The sequence below is a fragment of the Halichoerus grypus genome, chromosome 2, assembly GCF_964656455.1.
Source record: "Halichoerus grypus chromosome 2, mHalGry1.hap1.1, whole genome shotgun sequence".
Taxonomy (NCBI): domain Eukaryota; kingdom Metazoa; phylum Chordata; class Mammalia; order Carnivora; family Phocidae; genus Halichoerus; species Halichoerus grypus.
In genome coordinates this window covers 144557204-144575519 of record NC_135713.1, presented here as the reverse complement: position 1 = coordinate 144575519, position 18316 = coordinate 144557204, and the positions used below count along the sequence as shown (strand labels likewise).

Sequence of the window (18316 nt, the reverse complement as noted above, 5' to 3'; positions counted from 1 at the left end):
CTTGCAGAGCCGCTCAAAATCCTCACCCTCTGGCCTTTTCCGGGGCTCTGCCTGGGAGGGTCGCTGCGCCGGGTGGAGGGCCCGTGGAAGGGCTGGTCCCCACAGGCACGGGCGCGCTGGCTGCCCCCCTCCCCCTGCCTCATGACTCTCATCCTCCCTCTGGCAGAAGCTGACCCCCGGCTCATCGAGTCCCTCTCCCAGATGCTGTCCATGGGCTTCTCTGACGAAGGCGGCTGGCTCACCAGGCTCCTGCAGACCAAGAACTACGACATCGGGGCGGCGCTGGACACCATCCAGTATTCGAAGCACCCGTTGTGACGGCTTCTGCCCCCTTGTCCCACCCCCTTCTTGTCCCACCCCCTCTTGTCCCACCCCCTTCTTGTCTCCTAGTTGTGTTGAGCTAGTGTAGAACAGCAGGGCCTCTCTAAGGGCCAGTTTCTCTGCATTCTTCTTCCAGAATCTGGGGGGCGGGGATGCACCAAGCCATCCAGGGCAGTGGAACAAGTGACGGGGGGGGGGCCCCGTGTGTGGCTGCCCATGTCGGAGAAGCGTCTGCTGGCTTCCAGGGGCGGACGCGGGGCCCAGTGGTGTTCTCCTGCCCTCCCCCCACCAGGATCACACCAGCAGTCCAGAATGTCTTGCCTAATGGCCTTTTTTTTTTTTTTAATGACTAATAGTAGGCTGACATGTAGTTGATTTTCTGCTAGAAACCCGATCAGCTCCAAATTTAAGAGTACAGCTGACATCCTGCTGGGTGGGAGAGGAGTGAGGACAGGGCAGTCCGGGACTGGGCTTCTTGAATCTGCGAATGAGGAGGGGCTGAGAGGGAAGGAGGCCGGACCTCACAGAATACTGCCTGTTCCATAACCGCTCTAGCGAATGAGGAGGGGCTGAGAGGGAAGGAGGCCGGAGCTCACAGAATACTGCTTGTTCCATAACCGCTCTAGTTCTGTCATTTCCATACGCGTCTGTTGCTTTTACAGTAAGAAAACCCTGTTATAACCATTCTGTTGCTATTTTGCAATCAGTAATTAAATGGTATAAGCACTTTAATCAAAGACGTTACAACCACAGATGACCTGATAGTTGTGTTTGTCCTTCTTGACCGTTTGCGTAAGTCATCCCCGGTCCTTTTTTTTTTTTTTTTTTTTTTAAAGATTTTATTTGAGAGAGAAAGACTGTGCGAGCGTGCACAAGCAGGTGGGAGGGGCAGAGGGAGAAGCAGACTCCCCTCGCTGAGCAAGAAGCCCCATGCGGGGTTTGATCCCAGGACCCTGAGATCATGACCTGAGCCGAAGGCAGATGCTTCACCGACTGAGCCTCCCAGGTGCCCCCCCACCCTAGTCCTATTTAAAAACTAATTAGGGAGCCCCCTTTGCAGTGGCCGAGAGGTCCAGGGGAGAAGGGTTCATGTAACATGTGTCCGTGTCGGTAACTGTCTAGTTTCAGTTCACAGGTCGTCCTCAAAGTCCTCACCAGTTTCAAAGAGGTCACACAGTCGCACGAGTGGGGGCTCTTGTACCCCTGTGACCGCAGGCCTGCCCTTTGCCAGAGGACCAGTGTCCTGTGGCTGTCCGGGGGGCTTTCCGCAGGGCCTCTGGGACCCCGATGTGAGAGTGTGTGTGGGCCAGGGAAGCTTGGGTACACTGAGGGGCCTGCTGGGGCGCCCTTCCCTTGGGATCCCCTGCTCAGCCAGTGCTGCCCCGGCTGGCTTGGGGTCTCTGTGCAGGGGTACTGGGGGCTCTGTGTCCACACGTGGGCCATTTCCAGGCAGCAGAAGGAAGCGATCCCACTTGGATGACGTGGCTCTTAGCTGCGGGGCCGGACGTGGAGGACCCCCCTGAGGAACAGAAAGCTCCCCGGTGCTCCCATCCTTGTGGCTGCCGCCTTCCATGACCTTCCCGGCCAGGCCAGCGTGGTCCTGCAATGGAAGCGAGAGAAGAGAACCGTGTCCTGACATGACCAAGGGATGGGAGGGAAGGTCCCCCTGCCTGCACTGCTGCTGCCTCCTCTCCACCTCGGGGCTCCCACACTTCTCGCTCTCTGTTCCACCTACTGCCTTGCTCTCGGGCCGGCAGACTAGGGGCCTGCCTTCATCTAGTTTTATTCAACACAGTACTAGAAGTCCTATCACAGCAATCAGATAAGGAAAAGAAATAAAAGGCACCCAAATTGGTAAGGAAGAAGTAAAACCATCCCTGTTTACAGGTGACATGATACTTTATATAGAAAACCCTAAAGACTCCACCTAAAAACTATTAGGACTGATAAATGAATTCAGTAAAGTTACAAAATGAATATATAGAAATCTATTGTGTTTCTATACACTAATAATAAAATAGCAAAAAAACCAAAAAACCCCCAAAAAACCAAAAAAACCCAAAAACAAAAAGGGACGCCTGGGTGGCTCAGTCGTTAGGCATCTGCCTTTGGCTCAGGTCATGATCCCGGGGTCCTGGGATTGAGCCCAGTGTCAGGATCCCTGCTCAGCGGGGAGTCTGCTTCTTCCTCTCCCCGCCCCTGCTCGTGCTCTTTCTTGCCTCTCGCAAATAAAATCTTTTTTTTTTAAAAAAAGAATAAAATACAGAGGAATAAATTTAACCAAGGAGGTGAAAGGCCTATACTCTGAAAACTGTAAGACACTGATGAAAGAGACTGAAAGGACACAAACAAATGGAAAGATAAACCATGCTCATGGATTGGAAGGATCAATGCTGTTAAAATGTCCATACTACCCTAAGCAATCTATGAAATTCAATGCAATCCACATGAAAATACCAATAGTATTTTGCACAGAACTAGAAGAAATAATCCTTAAATTGCAAAAGAAAAAACCTGGAGGTATAATCCCAGATTTCAAGATATACTACAAAGGTACTGTAATCAAAACAGTATGGTACTGGCACAAAAACAGACAGCTAGATCAATGGAACATAACAGAAAGTTCAGAATTAAACCCATGATTATATGGCCAGATAATCAAGGACAAAGGAAGCAAGAACATACAATGGGGAAAAGATAGTCTCTCCAAGAAAGGTGGTGAGGAAACTTGACCATTTTCTTAGACTATACAAAAAAATAAACTCAAAATGGATTAAAGACCTAAATGTGAGAACTGAAACCATAGAACTCCTAAGAAAAAACATAGCCAGTAAGCTGTTGGACACTGGCCTTGGCAACGTATTTATGGTTATGTCTCCTCAGGCAAGGGAAACAAAAGCAAAAATAAAATACTGGGAGTACATAAAAATAAAAAGCTTTTGCACAGTGAAGGAAGCCATTAGCAAAATGAAAAGGCAACATACTGAATGGAAAAAGGTATTTACGAATGATGTATCTGAAGATGGTTAATATCCTTAATATATAAAGAACTTACAATACAACTCAACACCAAAAACCCAAATAATCCAATTAAAAAACAGGCAGAGGACCCAAATAGACATTTTTCCAAAGAAGACATACCAATGGCTAACAGACATATGAGAAGAGGCTCAACATCACTCAGCATCAGGGAAATACACATCAAAACCACAATGGGATATCACCTCACACCTGTCAGAATGGGTAGTATCAAATAGGTAAGAAATAACAAGTATTGGGGAAGATGTGGAGAAAAGGGAACTCTTGTGCACTGTTGGTGGAAGTGTGAATTGGTGCAGCCATTGTGGAAAACTGTATGGAATTTCTTCAAAAAATTAAAAATAGAAAAACCATATGATCCAATAATTTCGTTACTGGATATTTACCCAAGGAAAGCAAAAACACGAGTTTGAAATGATCTATGCATATTTGCTGCAGCATTATTTATAATAGCCAAGATATGGGAGCAGCCCAAGTGTCCACTGATGGGTGAATGGAAAAAGAAGATGGGGTCTATATCTACATAATGGAATATTACCCAGGCATAAAAAAGGAACTCGTAAATACAGAGAACCGGTGATTGTCCTTGGGAAGGGTACAAGGGGATGGGCAAAATAGATGAAAGGGATTAAGAGGTACAAAGTTCAAAGAGATGAAAAATATAGCATAGGAAATACAGTCAATAATATTGTAATAACGTATGCTGACGGACAAGGACTATCATGGTGAGCACTGATTCATGTACTGAGTTGCCAAATCACTATGTTGTACACCTAAAACCTAATATACCATCATATGTCAACCATACTTCAATAATAAAAAGAACAAGAGCAGATCCTAGGTGAAGACAGTGCCTCGGTGTGAAAGGACACACCTGGGTAAGTGAAGGTGAAGCTGTGAACAGCGCCTCAGAAGTCCGGGGCAGGTCCCATGTTGGACAGTCTGACAAAGACCTGCCACGCCACGTCGAGGGAAGAGAATGGTTCTGACTCAGAAAAGCCCTACTGGTCAACCTTGGTTGATTCCAAGGCATCAAGCTGTCCTTTTGCCCGGAAGCTCACATCACTGAGATTGAGCATGGCAGGGAAATGGTCAGGCCAGAGAAAGGAGTTGGCTTAAGTCAGAGCAGACAAACACTCGGGTAGTAAACAATTCTGTGTGTGTTTCATGGTTACTGGGACCAGAAGAGAAACACTTCAATCACTCAATCACTGACCTTCTGGGGCTCCAAGGTAACTTCAGAATCACCTAGGTTCTGGACATCGGGGCTGTGTGGAGGCCAGACTGCGCTCTGGCTGCATTTCCTGGTGGAGGGAAAGCACTGTCGAGAATCCAGTCCCAGCACCACACCTGGCAGTCACGCCAGCACAGGTAGGGACCTTGTCCTCCCACACAGCTTCCCACCCAGGTGGCCGCTCAGCTTCTGCCCCACTGCCAACAGCAGGCTGCCCGACAACATCCAAGGCAGGCCGCTTCTCTGCCCCAAGCTTGTAGTTGCTAGAAAGTTCTTATTTTGAACTGGAATCTACCTCCCCATGTCACTTTCACTTGCCCTGTAGGGGCTACCCTGGATCTAGAGAAGGTAATGTCTCAGAAGACTCACTGAAATGCAGAGTAAGTCTAGAGAAGAGACCTACAAAAGGTCAGTCTTCCCGGCAGCAGGCGACAAGCTCCCAGAACCGCCAGCTACTCCGGCCACACTTCACTTTGTGCGCAGTCACAAGGTGCCCGTGCTGACATCCCGCCCAACCCTGACTGCTGCACGACAGCACCGGCACCCGGCAAGGCCAAGGAGGGCTTGGTGGTGCGGGTCCCTGGCGGCCAGCGCCAGCCAGGCTGCTCCCCCCGCCGGCGGCACCGTGGGGGTGGGGCGATGGCTGCACTGATGAGTGGCTCCGCACCTTTTTCTAGGCGGGCCTGTGTTGAAGGGAGGCTCTGGCTTCTCTGTCCTGCACAAGGGCGGTCTCTCGAAACACACTCCTCTTTCTATCCCCAGCTCTTTCGAGTCTCTTTCCAGATACTTCAGCCAGCGGTTCTCTGAGGACTGAGGTTTTTCCTACGGGATTGGGGAGTAAGTTTATTCTCAGGACCCACATCCGCCCTGGTACCGGGAAAGGCATTTTGCCGGGTGGAGGGGGGGACTGGGGAGACAGACGTCCTGAGGCACCACTGGGGACCGTGAACACTGGCACAGAGCTTGGGAAAGCTGCTGGACACGACTCATCAAGGAACTTTCCAAATGTCCACGCTCCCCGACCTAGGGGTTCCAAAGGAAGGCAAAGGCACAAAGATGCTCAACAAAGTGAGGTAAATCATACCGAATACTCACTGTAGCAAAAATCTGGAAATAATGTACGTGCCCAATCATCATGGGGTAAATACTGGTACCACCACTATATTCTGTAGATACGGGCATCACTGCAAACTCTACAGCAACGCAAGAACGACATGAGTGAAAACTCCGGGGTGCAAACCAGGACTTGTCATAATCGTGACGATGTAAAATGGAGTCCCTCAGTGGACAAACTGAACGTATAGTGCCAACCATGTGAGAGCTGCTGTGTAAAGTGGTGTATGAGCAACGCTCCCGTTTACAATACAAATGTGAAGAGCTGGGAGAGGGAGAGCACTGCCAACGCGCTTCTGTGAGCAGAGGCGGGCTCTGTCCTCAGCTGGGCGGGGAGCCTCAGACAGCTGCTCGCACCCCCCCGGCCCTGGCAGGACACGTACCCATGGGGTCACCTCCTCAGTCACTCAAGCTCCGACACACACCGCCCACCCAACGCGGTCTGAGCACCTACGTTACTGGGCACCGGGGCAGAAAACTGGATGTGAGCCCCGCCGGGAGGCTTGGTCTGGAGAAAGGGAACCCGAAAGCCAGGTACTCTGCCAGAGCATCCTTTCCCTAGCTGAGGTGTGCCCAGGGCGCGACGGGGCCAAGGCGAGAAACACGGGGAGGTAAGTTCAAGCTAAGTTCAGAGGAGTTCTCCCAGCCAGAGACAACGCCCTTTTCAGAGTCCTGTAATTACTGCTACGCATGGCTGTCTCCTGCCTCACAAAAGGATGGGTTTACTTTTTGTGTTCCCTGCAGCTTTAAGCCAAGTGTCCGTTATCGATCGCGTTTGCTGCACAAAAGACCAACAAATGAATAAATGGAACCCCCTCTGGGACACACTTACCTGCACACTCCCACGCTCAGCCTGCCCGGGCCCTGCATTTTCCTCTTCATCAACATTTTCGGGTTCTTCCAGAGACCTTGGTGAAAGATTGTACATGTGTCCTTAGTGAAATCACCAGGGAGATGGAGGGCAAGGAGATGGGGACAGCAGGATATGAATACTTGACAGTGGATATCAAGGACTGCTCTAGAGATCTTAGGATCTTATGTCTGTTGTTGTGATGTAATCTGGTGATCTTCAAACAGTTCAGAAGGGCCTGCGAGGGGGGACCATTTGTTGTTCAGATTTAGGCTGGTCAAGCTCTCCATCAATGGGAAAGGCGACACAGGGCAGAAGGGGCTGACTCTTCACCTAGACAGACCCGTGTTTGCATCCCGGCTTTGCCAATGACTGGCTGTCACTGTCACAGTGTGACTTTGGGTTCATCAACATACCCCAGTTCCCTCACCCACAAATGGGGACAAGATGGTATGGGTGACTATGAAGATGAAAGGGAGGACGTGTGCCCATGCCTTGCTGAGGGCCTGGGATACAGACAGAGTAACATCGGCTGAAGCCTCGTAGCACAGGGTCCCTCCCATCAGCACTGGCCAGGTCACCACTGCACAGAGTTACACAAGTCCTTAGAGTTCTACCTCAACCCTTGCAAGAGAGGAGAGGCACTGTGTGTCACAGTGACTTCCGCCAGCCTCCCCGCGGCAGCAGGGCTCTCTCGCCACATGCAGAAGTGTGGGGGGCCAGGGCCTCCATGGCCTCTACTGGGACTGACGGGCCATGAGAACACGTACCATGCGAGGGCTGGAGGTTGGCGCAAAGCCACGCCCACCCGCATCTGACAGGGTGGTTACATGGCACCATCAAATGGGGACTCTCTCTAGTGAGCAACCGGATGTGGGCATCTATTCCTCAGTTTCTTCATCCGTATGTAGAAGTCATCGATCCTCACAGGGCGATTACAAAGAGGCAATGAGGGCATGCACGTGCAACACCTACCCGGCCACGTGGTTGATAATCCGGCGTTCACTTGGGCGGTGTCCTACCAGCACCTGACCAGAACTCCGCTCACCGTTCTGACTCAGGAACTCAACTCCATCAATAAAGGACAGCTTGCAACAGTCTGAAGATACCAGTCTGTCTTCTTGCTTTAAAGTTACCACAGAGAGGGCGCTGGGTGGCTCAGTCGTTAAACGTCTGCCTTCGGCTCAGGTCATGATCCCAGCTCCTGGGATTGAGCCCCACATCGGGCTCCCTGCTCGGCGGGAAGCCTGCTTCTCCCTCTCCCACTCCCCCTGCTTGTGTTCCCTCTCTCACTGACTCTGTCAAATAAATAAATAAAATCTTAAAAAAAAAAAAAAAGTTAGCACTGAGAAGTTGGGCGTCTGCTGTTCCTTTGTAGGTGCTCTCTCTTCTCTCCAGCTACTTTTCAGCTCTTCCCTTTGTCTTCTGTGTTCTGTGATTTCATTATGTTGCTGTGTCTAAGGGCAGATTTTTTTTTAACCTTGAAAATTAACTTAAGGTATGAAATAAACTAAAATTTAAGTGTATAGTTAGATGAGCTTTGATGAATGATATCTTTGAAACTATCATCCAGTCAACATCTAGAAAAAAAATTTTAATTGAGATATAATGGACAAGATGTGGAAAATTTTCATCACCCCTAAAAGTTCTCATGTGTCTTTAGAGGCAATTCTCCTCTGCCCCAGAAAACCCCTGATCCCTACAGCATGTAGTCTTTTGTGTCCGGGTTCTCTCACTTAGCAGTGTTTTTGAGATTTGCCCATGTTGTTTTCAGTGTTGCAGCGCTCCACTGTATGAACATACCACAGTTTATCCATTTACCTTCTGATTTATCTGTATGTCTAGCCTTTCACCAATGTTGCATTGTCTCAATTACTGCAGCATTATAGTAGATCTTCAAATCAGGCTGTAGAAGTCCTCCAGCTCTGTTCTTTTCAAAACTGTCTTGATAATTCTAGGTACCTGTATTTTTATATAAATTTAGGATCAGTTTGTCAATTTCTACCAAAAAAAAAAAAAAGCCCACTGGAATTTTGATTTGGATTAGGTTGTCTCTACCAATTTCGGATAAACTGAAATCATCATGATACTGAGTTTTCCAATCCATGAACATGTTACATCTCTTCATTAATTTAGCTCTTCTTTAATTTCTCTCAGCAATGTTTTATAGGTTTTACTGAATAGATCTTGCACATTTTTTGCTGCATTTATCCCTAAGTATCTAATTTTTTGATGCTGTTCTAAATGGTATTTGATTTAAAAAATCATTTCCAATTGCTCATAGCATTTATATAGAAATAATTTAATTCTGTATGTTGACTTTTTTAGAATTTATTTATACGAAGGGGAGAGCAGGGAGCCCTACGTGAGCTCAGTCCCAGGACCCTGAGATCATGACCTGAGCTGAAGTCAAACGCTTAACCGACTGAGCCACCCATGCACCCCTGTATGCTGACTTTGTATCCTTGTGATCTTGGTAGAATATTAGCTCTAGTAGCATTCGTATAGGCTGGTTAGGATTTCCTATATACACAACCATGTTGTTTGCAAATAAAATAATGACTTTATCCAGTTTGAGATTTATTGTTTATTAAATCTAAGAATGTAAGCCTCTGATTCTGGAAAATGCTCTGGTCTTTTCTCTTCAAATATTGCGTTTGCCCCACTTTCTTTATTCTCTCTTGCTGGAACTCTTCCTGTAGCTTCCATGTTTCTCAACTCACATTTTCCATGTTTTTATTTCTGTGTTGCATTGTAAATACTTTCTTCAGATTTAACTTCCATTTCACTGATTCTCTCTTCAGCTACATTTAATGCTTAACCTGTCCACTGAATTTTTAATTTCAATGATTATGTTTTTCATTTCTACAAACTCTTTTTGGTTCGTTAAACCTACCTGGTCATTTTTAAAAGTCCTTTACTTCTTCTTCTTCTTCTTTTTTGTACTCTACCCCCAGTGTGGGGCTTGAGTTCATGACCCTGAGATCAAGAGTTGAATGCTGTACTGACTGAGCCAGACAGGTGGCCTGAAGTCCTTTGCTTTTTAAATTACCAACCCTGTCTTTTATCTCATTAAATGTATTAAATATACATTCTGTACTCTGAAGTCTTTGTGTGTCTCACTTTTCTGTTGTTTCTGTTGTCTTTTGCTCATGGTGACATATCTCCTTGAGTGTTTAATGATTTTTAACTCTGAGTAGATGCTTCTTGGAACTTTATCTGTGGAAATTCTCTCAGGCCTGGGTTGAGGATGTATGCTCCAGAGGAGCTGCATTTACCTTTGCTTCCTTGGACAATTTAAAAATTCTCAGCTTGAGGCTTTTCACACAGTGCATGTAAAAGGCTGAAAAGCCATGTGACAGCTTTCTTGTGTTTATAAAACCCTAGAGAGAGAGTTCCCTTTCTTAGCCAATGCCAAGGTCAACATGCTCCCTGCTGCAGAGAGGGTGCATTTCTAGTTCATTTTGTTCATCCACCGAGGGTGTAGTATTTTGGGGACTCCGCTTTCTGTGGTGGTCTCCTACTGACCCTCCCACACTGATCAGGCCCTAGGCCTTGCCTTTGTCTCCCGCACCCTTCCCAGCCATCTAAATGGAAGCTCTGGAGCAGCTTACTCTCTGGATCTTGGCTTTTGCTTTATTTTTGACTTCTGATATTTCGCTGACTTCCTTGCCATTTCATCAGTGTACTCAAAATACTATAGTTAGCATTTTTAGTTATTTTCAGTGGGAAGACCATTCAGGGGAACTAATCACCATACGGAAATCTAAGGGATTTCTCCATCTTCTACTTCTACTAACCACTCAAGGGGAACACAGGCCAAGACAAGATAACCATGCCCTTCTCAAACAACTGTACCTGGGTGACATCTCTGAAATCTGTCCCTGCAGCAGATTTAATTTTTGGACATGGCGTCTACACTCAGCACCAGAGCCCTCACCATAAGTCTGAAAAACAAAAAATAGTAAGTGTAAAAAGTGTTGACAAAAATGCTGAGAAACAGATCCGTTAGTGAGGTACCTCAGGAAGGGGAACGCTGTCCTCTGCAAGGCCCAGAAGCACCATGCAGAAATCCTGATGACTGACCACTGTTTCTGGAGTAATTTATTCACAAACTAACAGTCTCAGGGACTAATAGTTCTTGGCTATCTGGCTGTCCTTCTAGCACTCAGAACTCTACATATCAAAGACACACTCAGCCCCAAGCCCCACACTAAATGGTTAATGAATGTGAATAAGAAATGTGGAAGAGAGGGGGGCCTGGGTGGCTCAGTCGTTAAGTGGCTGCCTTTGGCTCAGGTCATGATCCCTGGGTCCTGGGATCGAGCCCCACGTCCAGCTCCCTGCTCAGTGGAGAGCCTGCTTCTCCCTCTCTCTGCCTGCCTCTCTGCCTACTTGTGCTTTCTGTGTGTCAAATAAATAAATAAAATCTTAAAAAAAAAAAAAGAAATGTGGAAGAGAAGTAACACGAACCACCAATAAACATACAATAGGATACTTAGTATTCACTGATGATCAAAGGAACATAAAACGAAGTACTTTTTTTTTTCACTTAGCAGTCGCTTATTTGTCTAACAATATTTATCACACACCTATTATGTGCCAGGCCCCTGAACTAGGTAAGGACAATACAGTACAGGAGTGGACAAAAATCACTGTCATTGTGGAGTGTACATTCTAGTGAACACTAGAGTGTACATTCTATATGTTATATAAACATATAACTATGTGGCCATCAGATGAGAAGTACCACCCAGGAAAATAAGGCAATGAAAGGTGTAGAGTGGGGACAGAGTAGACAATTTTATATAGGGTTTTCAGGGAATAGATCACTAAGGTGACATTTGAGCACAAAACAGGAAGATATGAGGGCCGAAGCCATGTAGACACCTGGGGGAAAGCATCTGGCAGAAGCAATGAAACGGACATGAGAGCAAGGACACTGAGCCTGGCATTTTGGGGGAACTGTAAGGAGGCCACATGGCTAGAGCTGAGTGGTCTGGGGGAAAATGGTACAAGATGAGGTCTGAGTGTAGTCCCAACCACAGGCAGTCAGGCTCATGGGCACGAGACCTGTTCTGTTGCTGCCATCTTGAAAACATTTTTTTGTTTAATTTTTTATTTGAAATTCTTAATAATCTTACCTTTGAACTTGTGTAAGTGAAGTCTGATGGGACAATGAGTCATGTCTGTAAGCAGGGATATACACTCTACACATGTCCATTGTTCCTTGCTGCACCATTTGCATACAGCATGCTCAATGACCCAGGAGCACAGGATTCCAGTGGACTCACCACAAACAAGTGCGACTATTCACGGAGAGTCGGGAGTCCAGACGCTGAGTGTTTGCCATCTACACCTGAGTAGGTGGAGGCACCCACAGCCTGAGAGGCCAGGCTTTCCACAGAACAAGAGCTTGCTTCAGATGCAGAGAAAATGGTGTTCTAAACACACACGAACAACCAAGGAACCCTATCATATCTTTTTTTTATTCCTGTTATTTGCTTAGAACAGCTGATCACTTATACTGAAAACGATGACACGGAAGGAAAAGGCAAGGCAGGGAGACCCTTGTTTCTTTCCCTTTCAGTCCTTCCTTACGCATCAGGGAGCTGATGGGGGATAGTGTGGGGAGAGAGTGTGCATATTAATAAGTAGAAAAAAGCTGAATTAATTTTGTGCAGCATTTCCACTGTCCTGGTAACGATGAAATACACAGGCATGTATGAGCTCCAAAATACAAGTAGGGCAATTTAGATGATCCTGCAGATACAGTAAATGCTCTTGTATTACTCTGCATATGGACTACACACTCTTTGCATTTTAAACTGGTGTTGCACAATAGCAATGGTAAAATTCATGCTAATAATTTAAAATAAATTGGTTTTTCTTAACTTAGGAAGACATTCCACAGTAAATAAAAAACATTATGAGAAGTCAAGAGAAACCAGGAAAGAAAGGAAAAACTTAATATTTTAGTACTTTTCACAGCTTTTTTTCCTGCTTTCGAACAAGGGGCCTCCCATTTTCATTTGGTACCAGGCACACTTGGCCCTGTGTGCAGGACCAGGATCTTGCTCTAACCTGGAAGGCTGGGGAGAGTGGCTCGGCCCCGCACACGCTGAAGCAGGACTCAGGCTGTGGTGCTGTGGGCAGGCTGCAGGGCAGCGACAGGGCAGGTGGCAGGAGGATGCTGCCAACCGTGGTGTGGCCCAGACCACTGTAGTAACAAATGGTCAGTCTGGGTGCAGCCTCATAGACCTGATGGACTGGAGGAAGAGTGTTTAAAAAAAAGGAGTCACGGATGACTTCGAGGTTTTTAGCCCAAACAACTAACAAGGGACTTGGCACGTATGTGACCAGGAGGACTGTGGGAGAGCAGGTGGGTGGGGGGAGGCGAGGCCTTCTGTTTGGAAAGGGGGGTTCTGGATGCCTGTCAGAGAACCAGCAGAGAGCTCAATGGGTGGTTCAGGGCTGGGCCTGGGGTCTGAGACAGACATCCCAGAACTGTCAGATGATCTCCGCTCAGACCACTAAGGGAGTGAGGCCAACAAACTGAGCACCAGAGCAATTCTCATGTTTAGAAGTTGGCGGGATGGGAAAGAGCTAGCCAAGAGGACTGAAACACAGCCAGAAAGACAGCAGGAGAACCAGGAGTGGGATTACTGGAAGTCCAAGTGAACACAGTGTTTGAGGGGGAGGAAATGACAAACTGTAACAGACGCTGCCAATAGGTCAAGTCTCTGGAGGCCTGAGAACTCCCTACTGTTTTTAGCAAATGGAGAGCACCACTGACTTTGACAGGAGCCATTTTACTGCACTGTGGGGAATAAAAGCCCAGCTGGGACAAGTGCAAGTGAGAATGGGAGAGAGGAACTGAAGAACGGAATGACAAAGCTTTGCCAGACGCTACTTGACATCTGGCATAAATGGCAAGCTGTGTGCTCGCCAGCACGGCGGGGACCGCAGCCGAACGCTAATATCCTTCTCCCCTCATCTGGGCACAAACTGGATGACGTTTTCCAGTCTTCCTTGCAGTCGGGGGTGGCCATGAGACGTTCTTTCTAATGGGATGTGAGCCACTTCCAGGCCTGACCCCTAGAAGCCTCCTGTGTAGCTCCTTCCTGCTCTTACCCTTCAGTGGCTGCAGGCAGCAGGAGACAGGCCTCGGGGAGTAACAGAACCTCCAGATGAAGGGGGCCTGGGTCCCTGAATGACCGCACCAAGGACGGCCGCCCTGTGGATCTCAATCCCTCCCAGGACTGTTACAAGAGCAAGAGAGACGATCTGTGTTGCGTGAGGCTACCACCGTTTTGTTGTCTATTTGTCACTGTGGCCTAGTCCACCATAAGCCAGGCACCACTGCACATGCACGGAGGTGCGAGAGGAAAGCGGAGCCTCCTCCTGGAGAATTTAGAAATATATGCTGACGTGAAAAACAAGCAGCAGTCACTAGCTCACGAGCCAGCTCCCTGTCCTCGGAAACCCAATCTCGGGGTGGGTCTCAGCAGCTGTACTGCTGACCAATGATGTGATCCTCCCTACTCCCACCGTCCCAGTTGGCTCAACCAGATGTGGACATCTGGGTCAACGGGGCCAATCAGATCGCTTCTCCCAGTTTATTAATTGGGACTCAGCTATTCTAGTTGGCTTGAAGTGAGAGTCTGTGCTCTGTGGGTGGAGTCTGTGACTACGAACTATCTGGGGAGAGAGAGGAAGGGAAGGACGGGCAGGAAGAGGGGAAGGAAGATGTAGGGAGAACCTGGATGCAGGGAAAGAAGGGGAAGAAAAAATGATGCTTGCATTGTCCGCAGTTTTGCAGTTCTCGGGGCTGGTCCTTCAAGGGCTCAGGGATGAAACTCCCCCCTTGCATTCCCCAAGATACCCCATTACCTTGCCAGTACTTTTTTTTTTTTTTAATTTTGTTGAAGCCATTCTGAAGTGGGTTTTTTTTTTTCCCCACTATTTGCAACTAAAAGAACTTTGGTCAAAAGATTACTTTGAAATAGCAATTTAACTTCTAGGAATTTGTCCTAAGGAAATAATTGGCCTAGTGAAGAAAGAGGTCTTTGTAGGAAGCTGCACTGCAGAGTTGTTCGTAACAATGAAAACGAAAACCGACCTAAATGCCAATCACTGTGGGATTGGTCATTCCTGACTCAACAAATCTTTACTGGGCGAGCACTTTCTGTGCCAGGCACTGGGCTACATGAGAGGGTGTATCAGTGAACAAACCAGGCAAAGCTTCTGCTCTCATGGATCTTCCATGAGATAAACGATACTCATGTAAACACACTCGGATAGAATATCTAAATCAGGATAATGAGAAGAGCTAGGGGAAGACCCAACAATGAGCACAGAGGCCGTCAGAGTGCAGCATGTCTGGATTGTTTCAGGGTCTGAAAGGAAAGGCTTTATGGCTGAAGGAGGAGAACGAGGAGCTAAGGTGGGAGAAGTGGCATCAAGGGCCGGAGAAGGTGAATGAGGGGCTCAATGAGGCAAAGGGTGCAGGACAGTTTGTGGGTGTAAAGAGATGAGGTGGAACAACAGGTACCCACTTGAAAAGAACTGAAGTGGCCTCAATAAGAGCTTTTCCCCTGAGCTTCCTTCAGTCCATACACTCTCTCTCGAGTGTCTCCTGATGGCCTCCACTTCCTGAGCCCACCTCGCCCACACGCTGCACGCACCCACACACACCCACCCGGCTGGGTCTCACTGCCTGGTCACCTCCTTACAGGCCCTCCACTTTCCTTGCATTTGCTCAGTCTAGTTTTAAGTGACCTGCTTAAGTGTGCATCAGTTTCTCTTCTATGTGAAGCCCATCTGTGAGGGCAAGAATGACAAAGCTTTGCCTTCCCTTGTTTCTTCTGTGCCTGCACACAGAAAGTCCTCAATAAATACTTGCTGACTGAATAAACAATGAAGGTAACTTTCCAGCCACTGCTCCATCCATTTCACTTCCTGAAGGAACAGGAACCCAGGGGGCAAAAGTTCTAGATCTAGGGCACTCGTTCCCAATACTGGAATGCTGGGACTCCACAGAAACACGCTTTTGCAGGGCTGTTAGATGCCCTGTTTCTCAGGACTCACCCGCAAAAATGACTGCTTCTCTCCACAAGCTTTGCATATCCACTTGAGACTCTTTTTCTCCTACAATGAAATTCCAGAAATTTGGCTTAGATGATTATTTAAAACAGGTGGGGCTGAATCAAAAATAATGATTTTAAAAGATCAATGGAGAAGCACAGAAGTCTAAAAACAAGCAACATATATGTAAAAAACCTAGTATATTATAAAGGTGGCATTTTAGGAGTAAAAAAACAGACCAATAAATGGTGCTGGGAAAACTGGCTGTCCATATGAAACAAAGTCAAGTAGATTTCTACTACTTCCACAACATTTAATTTCGATTCTTGATAAATTTAACTAGATGGGTTCTCTCTTAACATGAAAAAATACCTTACATTCAGCTCTAAAACTGGAAAATCACTACCAGCACGCCCATGAAAATCAAGAACAAGCCGAAAAATCCCCATTACTATTCAACTATTGTTGTTTTTCTGCCAATGGAATCGGAAAAGAAAAAGTAATAAGAGGTATGAAAACTGGAGAGGACGAAAAAAATTATCATTATAGATATGATTTTTTTTTTTTACCGGAAAACTCAAGAAAATCAAATGCAAAACTACTAAAAACAGTAAGATAATTTAATATAGTGGGGCTGAGTACAAAGTTAATATAGCTTCAAAAGTTAATAGAGCCTTTATATAAGCAAATACCTAGTTAGAAAAGGTAATGGAAGAGTCCATTTAAAACAGCAACAAAGAAAGTGTTATCAAAGGCCACAAAGTTGCTTAAAAAAATGGAATGAAGTAGCATGCTTAACATCAAAAAGATGCCTGGGTTGATTTATCAAAATTAATATGAGTATGATCATAATACAAAAACCATCAGTTTTTTTGGTGAAGTACCCAAAAGGATTCTAAGGACAGCAGCACCTAAAGCACCTACTACAAATTTATGTGGGCATATCCTACGATTCAGCAATTCTAATTCTCTAGCATCCAACTTCAAGCACCATAAAAATACTGCTTTCTTTGGGTATATCTGCAAGTAAGAAATGCACTTATTTAAAAAAAAGGTCTGGAAGGACACACAGTAACTGGCTAGCTCTGGGGGTCTGGAGTCTGGAGAGACAGTATGGGCTAACAGGATCTTTGCAGTCAGACAACCCTGGATCTGCCATTTATTATTAGACCACTTGACTTCTCTGGATTTCTGTATTCTCATCTCTGTAAAATGAGAATGATAGATACCTAATCCAGAGGTTGTTGAGATTACATGGGATGTGTGAAATTGTCACATCTGCAATTACTGTTAACTCTTTTCTCTAGTTTCAAATCACTTTTCATAGTTGAAAATGACCGTGAGTGCGTACTACATTACATGTGTACAATAATTAAAAAATGGAAATGATATCCATTTAATCTCAACTCCTAAAACACAGTCCAAAAAGTGAAGTAAGTAAAAACAATTTCTGAGCCCCCAAATAGCCCTTAGGGTCTCAGTAAGCTTACAGGTGCATACTCAGCATCTGACTTTTTTTTAAACATTCATTTTGAAGAAGGTGGATGTTATCCCTTTTCAGGGCACAGCAGATAAGCAGTTAACTAGGGGGTAGAGAGAACTGTCAGAAGTAGATTCGCTCGACGGCACTGTTAGGTGACATCAAGCAGAAAGACGAAATGCAATCCAGGATAACAGGTTAAGTGACTTCCCCTATCTTGCGTCTTGAAAGTCAGGGAAGCAGTACGTTTTGCAGATACCGATTATCCTGTTCAAAACACTCCATGCACGGGCTGTTTACCGTCAGCGGAACAGTCCCTCATCACGAGCATGGAGACGCCGCAGAGCGAAGGGGTGCACAGCAAGGCACGCCCAGTCGTGTCTCAGTTTTAAAAACTGTCATCTCCCTAGGAGTTAAATTAAGAGCCGCGTTGGGAGAGGCTATCCTCAACCTGCTTTTCCCAACTATCTGCACGAAGTCACGAGGCCGCCTCCGCAGAAACCATCCCCCCTGGTTTCTACGAATCTTACAACCACCATGCCAAAACCTTTAAAAAAGCTCTGAACGACGTTATGAAGAGGTATCAAAACCCAGTCCTCGGAGCCAGTCAACGTCACGAGTCCGGGCGTCAGGGAGACCCAAGCAACCGCACGGGACGGCGCCCGCGCCTGGGGGCAAGGCACCGGGAGGAGGCCCGGCCCCCCGCGGCCCCGCCAAATCCTGCCCGCCCTCCCCGCGCCCGGAGGAGGGGGAGGCCAGTGCCCACCCCACCTGGTGCGCCTGGAAGAGGCGACAGCTACAGCAGCGCAGCACCCGCACCCGCCGTGAGGGCGCCATGGCGGGCCCCGTCGCCGCTGCGCATGCGCGCTGCGCTCCTGTCCGCCCCGGCGTCGTCTCCCGCACGCATTCCCTGTCCTCCAGGCCCCGGCGCCGCCTCGCGTGCGCGTGCGCTCTGCGCTTCGGCCCGCCCCCGCTCCGCCCCCTCCCACCGAGGCGTTCGGGCCTCTCTAGCCCGCCGAGCGTCTCGGCGGTTCGTTGGGGTACCTGTGGCTGTGACCCGGGAGCTCAGCGGCATTGTTGGGGTTTGCGTCAGCCAGGTCACCGACTTGCTGTCTGGGCCGGGCCGGCCCCCCTCTCTTCCTAAGCCCGCGTCTCCGCTGCGGCTCGCTGGGAAGACTGAAGTTGGGCAGGT

General features: G+C 47.4%; 2 protein-coding genes across 17 annotated transcripts in view; one reads left to right on the top strand and one right to left on the bottom strand.

Moving 5' to 3' along the window:
* SQSTM1 (sequestosome 1) overlaps positions 1 to 1073 on the top strand; it is a 22478-nt gene extending 21405 nt beyond the window's left edge. For 7 of the 8 annotated variants that reach the window (XM_036071205.2, XM_036071203.2, XM_036071204.2 and 4 more), the window contains exon 8: positions 167 to 1073. In XM_036071205.2, coding sequence (XP_035927098.1) covers positions 167 to 318 — 152 coding nt within the window. In that variant the 3' untranslated portion in view covers positions 319 to 1073. The remainder of the gene's footprint in view (positions 1 to 166) is intronic. The other variant, XR_013445880.1, reaches the window with a different exon arrangement.
* Positions 1 to 18316, bottom strand: part of MRNIP (MRN complex interacting protein) — a 23859-nt gene extending 5543 nt beyond the window's left edge. Inside the window, exons 1-7 of one of the 9 annotated variants that reach the window (XM_036071209.2) lie at positions 18169 to 18249; positions 15648 to 15707; positions 10416 to 10504; positions 6540 to 6615; positions 5262 to 5416; positions 4577 to 4664; positions 1132 to 1921 (exon numbers count right to left, since the gene is read on the bottom strand). In XM_036071209.2, the coding sequence (XP_035927102.1) occupies positions 1451 to 1921; positions 4577 to 4664; positions 5262 to 5416; positions 6540 to 6615; positions 10416 to 10426 (801 nt within the window). In that variant the 5' untranslated portion in view covers positions 10427 to 10504; positions 15648 to 15707; positions 18169 to 18249 and the 3' untranslated portion in view covers positions 1132 to 1450. The other 8 variants (XM_036071208.2, XM_036071216.2, XM_078067648.1 and 5 more) reach the window with 8 other exon arrangements.